The sequence below is a fragment of the Porites lutea genome, chromosome 8 (genome assembly GCF_958299795.1).
Source record: "Porites lutea chromosome 8, jaPorLute2.1, whole genome shotgun sequence".
NCBI lineage: Eukaryota > Metazoa > Cnidaria > Anthozoa > Scleractinia > Poritidae > Porites > Porites lutea.
In genome coordinates, this window is record NC_133208.1 from 33136140 (window position 1) to 33143639 (window position 7500).

General features: G+C 39.8%; 1 protein-coding gene across 1 annotated transcript in view; it reads left to right on the forward strand.

Moving 5' to 3' along the window:
- Nucleotides 1-7500, forward strand: part of LOC140946194 (uncharacterized) — a 17339-nt gene that overhangs the window by 7055 nt on the left and 2784 nt on the right. The window contains exons 7-10 of the mRNA XM_073395278.1: nt 1-66; nt 5346-5522; nt 6552-6788; nt 7458-7500. The exon at nt 1-66 is cut by the window's left edge and continues 105 nt beyond it; the exon at nt 7458-7500 is cut by the window's right edge and continues 2784 nt beyond it. Of these exons, the coding sequence (XP_073251379.1) occupies nt 1-66; nt 5346-5522; nt 6552-6788; nt 7458-7500 (523 nt within the window). The remainder of the gene's footprint in view (nt 67-5345; nt 5523-6551; nt 6789-7457) is intronic.

Here is a 7500-nt window from a genome sequence, read left to right on the forward strand (position 1 = left end):
ACTTAGAAGGACCTACAAACAGGTTGTGCCTGGAAGGTGGAAATTGGAGTGATGTAATGCCAAAGTGTGAGTGCTCTTACAGTAATAAGTAGTTGTAGTCGTTACTGGGTGGCACGACCAATCAGAATCGAGTATTCAAACACGTGACTGAATTAATTAACTTTCGACCAATCAAGATTTCATGGGGGTTAGTACCACATGTAAAACCATCACGAAAAGTCTCCCAACATTTCCCCGTTATGTAAGACACACGAAAAGTCACGTTTCAACCAATTTTATTCTGACGTCATACCTAGCGTTACAATCGGGACGTGTGAGACCTCCTATTGACGTCACGCCAATTTCGTTTTAAAAAGTTTAAAAAGTCATCAAAAAAATGGCCGGGAAAGCGGTGGTTCGGTGGCCATCGCCGGTACTGGCTAGAAAGTTCTTGCTTGGTTGGATCTGAGTCTGATCAGTCGGGTGGACTCGGCTCACAGGTTCGAATCCTGTCAAGAACAAAATTTTTTTATTTACAAATCTAATAAAATGTCCACATTTTCTTGATCGCACTCTGACCATACTCTGTATCCAAAAGGATAACTGAAAATTCTATAGAAAACAACAGATGGTTTTAAAGTAAACCCTAACTCTTTTGGTTCTTAAATTAACTCCATTCTTGTTCCTAATGAGTGGAAAGTCTATTTACAAAAATAGGAATAAGAGGTGCGATCGCCTGGCAACACATGTCTTCTTGTTTAGCGCTAAAAATCGGATATATAAACAAAACACACATACACACACATACACAGAGTGGAGCTGAAAACTCTCTATTTCAATTTTGACTCACCATTATGAAAGCGTTTTCTCCGTTCCATCTCAAGGAAACGACTAACTATTGAAATCTCAGCGCTTGATGAGCTTATGGTTTTGTCAATTTACGCGCCGTTAGCGTTAGTCAGTTAATTATGCTGGCTAACAAGTCTAAAGTTGAATACAAATTAGTTCATCTCTACAGCTAGACCCAAGGGAGCACCTTGACTTATTATTGTAAAAGCACAAACAATTGATAACTTAACAAGGATCAATTTAAACACGCGACAAATAAATTGACAAGACACGAGATACAGTTTTAAAAACTTTATTGAAAACCAGTGACAAAAAGAGTCGAATACACAGCGATTTGAAAGAGATGGAAATTAAGCATCTTCTTCGTCCATGGAGTACTTGTAAGGTCTAACTCGAAATTTCTTATGCCGAGTTCGTTTCCTCTGTTTGCCATGAGCATTATGATCATCCAAATAATTTACAAATTGAATCCGACGCCTTTTGCGCTTCGGGCCTTGTGATGGGGTTTCTACTGTGGGAGGAGGGGTCAGGAAACCAGGATTTAAAGTTAGTGGTGGGTTGGAGCTTTCGTTTTCAGGTTTTTGTAAGATAGCCGCTTGTGTTAATTTAGGTGTTACGTTGAAGGGGTTAATGGGAGTGGAGAATGCTGCCGTTGCTGTCGAAGAATCTTGTGTGCTTGATGTTAAGTCTGGAACGGTGCTGATTATTTCTTCCGGTCGTGTTCTTGTATTTAATTGTTCTTTAAAAGCCAGGTATCTGTTTTGCAACTGAAAGTATCTCTTAGCTTTTTCATCGTCCCGAAGATCGTTTCGAGAAAGTAAGTCATCCATGTTGCCCTGTATTTCTTGCATAGCTGGAAGAAGTGGGACAGGCGAACGATTTTGCTGCTTGAGATATTTTAAAAGCTCTTGAGGAATATTTTCTTGAAACCCTGCTTGGTTAAAACCTTCTTCACTGGGCAGGACGTTTGTTCGCAGTCGACAATTATCTTGGGTAGTAGTTTTCAGATCAATCAGCAGATAACCAAAAGGTCTTTTTACAGCCTCCTCGTACTGATTTAAAAAGAAATCAGTTTGCCCGGGATACATTTGCTTGGCAAGAGTCAAGATTTGCAATTTGTCTCGTGGATTCTTGAATAACACCAGATAATGGCTGTTTAGGCTTATGCTGCGGCTACCTTTCCCCTGATGAAATAGATTCTGCACGATATAAATCACGCTCAGATTGCGATGATGAGAACCACGAGTAAAGAGGTTCACAATTCGCTTGTCTTTGCTGGCGTCAATCATCTGATCATCAAACACGATCAAATTCCGTTTGTTCACGTCAAAATAGGAATCTTGCTCCAAAGCCGTAGGAATTCCCTTGACGAATTCAATGTTTGGTATGGCGACATTTACATTTGTGTATACGCAGGCTGCCATTGTGAATAACACCAAAAGATCCTCTCCGGGGGAGGGTAAATGGTCTCTGAAGCTTGTTGCAATAGCGATCGAACCCAGGCCGTTTTTCCGGACCCGGTCATTCCGGCAATCATGGAGGTGAAAGGATGCTCGAAGCGAAACCGCTGACATTTCTGTGAAAATATTGGAACTGTTTCAGATGGGGTGAGACCAGCATTGCGGTGTTTAGACATCACGTGCCTTTGCATATTATCTTTTCTACTAAAGGATTTTTCGCAGACAGAACAGAGCCAACTCATGTCAACTCCTCAGGAGCAAAATGTAGACTGAGAAAGAGGTAGAATGTTGCGCATTTATATAGGTTTTCAGGCCACAAAATTCTATTGTTTTCCTCCTCCTCCTCCTCCTCCTCATTTCTATTTTTTTCCTCCGCCTCCTCCTCCTCCTCCTCCTCCTCCTCATTTCTATTTTTTTCCTCCTCCTCCTCCTCCTCCTCCTCATTCTTTTGTTTTCTATCCTTCGCCCACTCGTTTCATTGTTTTCGCCACGAGATTCTATAAAAGACTGCCAACTGCCATCATGAGTTCAGTTTGTCGCAATGTCTCAAGTTGTCAAGAACAATCGTGGTTTTCTTCAATTCTTAGCTGTTTGTCCAGCTCATCAGCGACAGTTTCTTTTACGGACAGCCAGTCCACAACAACTACATGCATTAGTCCAAGTCTTATACAATATACTTAAGGAATACGTTCTTATCCCAGAAGAAAATAAGCGGAACGTGTTGCCATATAAGGATGCTCTAGTAAACCTAGCAGAAACAAATGTACGTTACAAAACAAAGAAGCGAATCCTTGTACAAGAGGGTGATGGTTTTATTCAAGACCTATTGGTACCTGCTGTTACAAGCCTAGGATTTTTGATGCTATAAAAGAGGAAACGAAACTATAAGTTACTCACATGAAGCTACAGTCTGTCACGGGTACGCATCAAAATGAAGAGAAAGATAGATTTGGTTGAAGAAGAACACGAGAGTGAACATGAAGAAAGCGAAAGTTCTGGTGGTGAAAGCGAGGATGAAGAACCAAGAATAAAAGAAGAACCAAGAATAAAAGATGTTTTGAGTCATCTTTCCCGAGCAGTGTCGGAAAAGCGTGCTTCTGATTTGCTGCATAGTATGGCTGCGTCCAAAGATATTCTTTTCTGGACTCCCAGCGGACAATTACTTCGAAATAAACGCACTATTCCCGTCACAAACATCGCCGAGCTAGTTGAGTATGTGTTATTCCCTCATAACAATGAGGTTACCAAGCCTCGTGCGCTGAATACGTTTCTAGATGGACTTGCAGAGTTAGGAATCGATAAAGGTTTAATCAAGAACAAAAAGCTGTTATGTGATTTAATGGAAAAAGAAAAAGGCTACCGAAATGTAGAAAATACTTCCGATAATGAGAGTAATAATGACGAGAGTTCATCGGATATTGAAAATCAGGAGGAGGAGGAGGAAGTGGCTTCTGAGAATGGCGTTGAAACTGAAGGCACCCAAGAGAGCGACAACGACACCGAAAACGATAGTGAGGAAGCAGAAAGTAGTAGCCCTGAAACGTCCACCACCTTTCACTCTAAAAGTCCCTGTGAACGTTGCGAAAACTCTAATGTGTATTCCACATTGATCATGAAATGTCCTAAATGCTTTTGGCACGATAATTAACTACAAGATTTGTCCTATATGCGATCACCAGATCCCCGAGGAGAGAAAATACATCAAAGAGGGCTTTCTTCGGTGTCACGATTGTGGATTAATTACACACAAAAATGCCAAGACGTTGGAAACCAATTTTTATTCACCTTCTAAAGAGGAGAACGAAGAAGATGATTAATTTGCATCCCTTCCAAATCGCTGTTTATTTGACTCTTTTTGTCACTGGTTTTCAATAAAGTTTTTAAAACTGTATCTCGTGTCTTGTCAATTTATTTGTCGCGTGTTTAAATTGATCCTTGTTAAGTTATCAATTGTTTGTGCTTTTACAATAATAAGTCAAGGTGCTCCCTTGGGTCTAGCTGTAGAGATGAACTAATTTGTATTCAACTTTAGACTTGTTAGCCAGCATAATTAACTGACTAACGCTAACGGCGCGTAAATTGACAAAACCATAAGCTCATCAAGCGCTGAGATTTCAATAGTTAGTCGTTTCCTCGAGATGGAACGGAGAACGCTTTCGTAATGGTGAGTCAAAACTGAAATAGAGAGTTTTCAGCTCCACTTTTTGTATGTGTGTATGTGTTTTGTTATATATCCGATTTTTAGCGCTAAACAAGAAGACATGTGTTGCCAGGCGATCGCACCTCTTATTCCTATTTTTGTAAATAGACTTTCCACTCATTAGGAACAAGAATGGAGTTAATTTAAGAACCAAAAGAGTTAGGGTTTACTTTAAAACCATCTGTTGTTTTCTATAGAATTTTCAGTTATCCTTTTGGATACAGAGTATGGTCAGAGTGCGATCAAGAAAATGTGGACATTTTATTAGATTTGTAAATAAAAAATTTTTGTTCTTGACAGGATTCGAACCTGTGAGCCGAGTCCACCCGACTGATCAGACTCTGCTCTAACCAAGCAAGAACTTTCTAGCCAGTACCGGCGATGGCCACCGAACCACCGCTTTCCCGGCCATTTTTTTGATGACTTTTTAAACTTTTTAAAACGAAATTGGCGTGACGTCACTAGGAGGTCACACACGTCCCGCTTGTAACGCTAGGTATGACGTCAGAATAAAATTGGTTGAAACGTGACTTTTCGTGTGTCTTACATGACGGGGGAATGTTGGGAGACTTTTCGTGATGGTTTTACATGTGGTACTAACCCCCATGAAATCTTGATTGGTCGAAAGTTAATTAATTCAGTCACGTGTTTGAATACTCGATTCTGATTGGTCGTGCCACCCAGTAGCGACTACAACTACTGTAATAGTTTCACGCCTATTGGTATGATGATGATGATGATGATGATGATATTAATGATAATGATTGCTACCATGATGGTACTGATGATGGTAGTGATGATGATGATGATGATGATGATGATGATTATGATGATGTACTTCGATTTTCTTTCCTCAGGCCACCGTTACTGTGATAAACCCAACCCTCTGGAAAATGGTTACATTGTAGGAACTGAATTCTGGGAGGGCAAAAATGTGACGTACAAATGCAACAAGGGATATCGAGCTCGTGGGCAGATGGTCAGATTTTGTAATGAAACTGGAAATTGGACCGTGGAAGAACCGAAATGTGAAGGTCAGCATATATGGATTTCTTCTTACAAGTTATATTAACATACACTTCAATAGCTTATATCTTTAAACTTAAAGGTTCTCTATGTTAGACGATAGCATAACCATTCTGAGGCCAACGTGTCGCGCTCGTGTCATCTTGCTCTTTCCCTTAGAGCTCCATTTTACGGGTTTTTAAAGCTACTCAAAGCTACATGGAAACGAGAGAAATCGAAAGAAGGTTTTTAAATCACCTGAAAATCGAACTCGGGAATTATCCCACAGAGGGCACCAAACAACTGAGCTAACCCTAAAAAACGCTGTAGAAACAAGCTCAAGTGTTTGATTAAACCGGGATAAACAAGTGGCCGTCGTCAGTCTAATCTTATCGTTTTATGATCGTAGCACCAGGAAGATCCAAGAAGTGGATCATCCTAGCGCTATACGTTTTTTGTATTCAGCCGCAGTGCTAGGATGTTCCTAGTAGGGACAAACCAGACAACGCCGGGTCGTTCAGTGAGTAATCACGATGATAAAGGCAGCCATTTTGTTTGGCGTTACCACGAGCTGATAAATTGTGATAATTCTGCTGAAACACCAGTAAAGAAAGCAGAAGGGCCCGAATTGCATTTTTTGTTATTGTCACCCGCCTTATTTAATAATAATAATAATAATGATAATATTTTAATTATCCTCTCTCCTTATGGGGCTTTTCAGGGATAATGAAACAAATAATATAAATGAAACATAACATGGTTAAAAATCCCAATTTAATTCCTTCTCCATTTGGTAACCTCGCGGACCGAAATTTCTCCATGTAATCCTAACATGGCGAAAAGTTGTTCCGCCTTCTTGAATCTTCCTGGTGCTAGGATCTTCCTTCCCCCATGGAAACAGCCCATTAAATGCGAAAAGATAGGTGAAGACTGAGCATTGCAACTTTATAAGACGGATATCAGCCGATATTTGCGAAGCTATGGTACCGTTAGCCAATTGGCACTCTAGTTAAATTTCATTCTTTAATCTTTAATCTAATTGTTACACATATATACAGGGCCTGAGTTTGAACCATCGGAAATCCTTCTTAACAAAACAGAGTATTGGGAACTGCTAAAAGGTTGGTTAGAACCGGTATCTATGGAGCCGTCTAAGTGGAAGCTGTGCTATCGAGCTACAGACCATGGATGGAGTTCCAGTACATTCCATTCTAAATGCAATAGCCGGGGTCCCTCGGTGACGTTTGTAAAAGTAGGAGAGTATATCTTTGGAGGATACACTGACCGAAACTGGCGTAAGTATAAATATAAAGCGTTAGTCAATGTACTAGGTGACTAGACATGCTAGAGGTATAAAGATTTTTGTGCTAAGGAATATCAATAACAGAAAAAGTACACGATTCTTTATTCGTATAACTTAAAAACTTCATATTATTATTTATACACAATATAAATCATAATTAGAAAATAATTAATTAACAATAACATTATTAGTCTTAGGGCCTTTTCGACTGACCGTATTCCGGGATAAATACAAAGAGAAAAAACCTCAAAAATCTCTGATTTTGGCGTTCTTACTTTCTAATAGCCAGAAATCTGTTCGAAATGGTGATATATGTAAACTTTGACGCTCAGAGACCTCAGACTGGACGAAGCACTCTTCACTTTCCACATTCTAGCCACAATAGCCGCCGAGTTTTTTTCTTCTCCCGACTGGTGATCGACTGAGTAACCCTAGAATTCGAGCACCTAATTAACACAGAAAACTTACTGGTCATCCAATGGACTGTACATTAACGAAAATTTGAATTCTAAACACTTTTGCCTGTTCTTATTTTCTTAAATTCAATTCATTTGGTCATTTTCATGATTACTTCAACTCCAAACTTCAAACGTCTTGGCCGCTCTTATTAAAACGTTTTACTGTGGCGGAAGACTAATCCTAGTTTGTTCTTGTTCATTAGATTCTGGTGGCTCGTACACAGATTCAGCTCACAGCTTTATTTT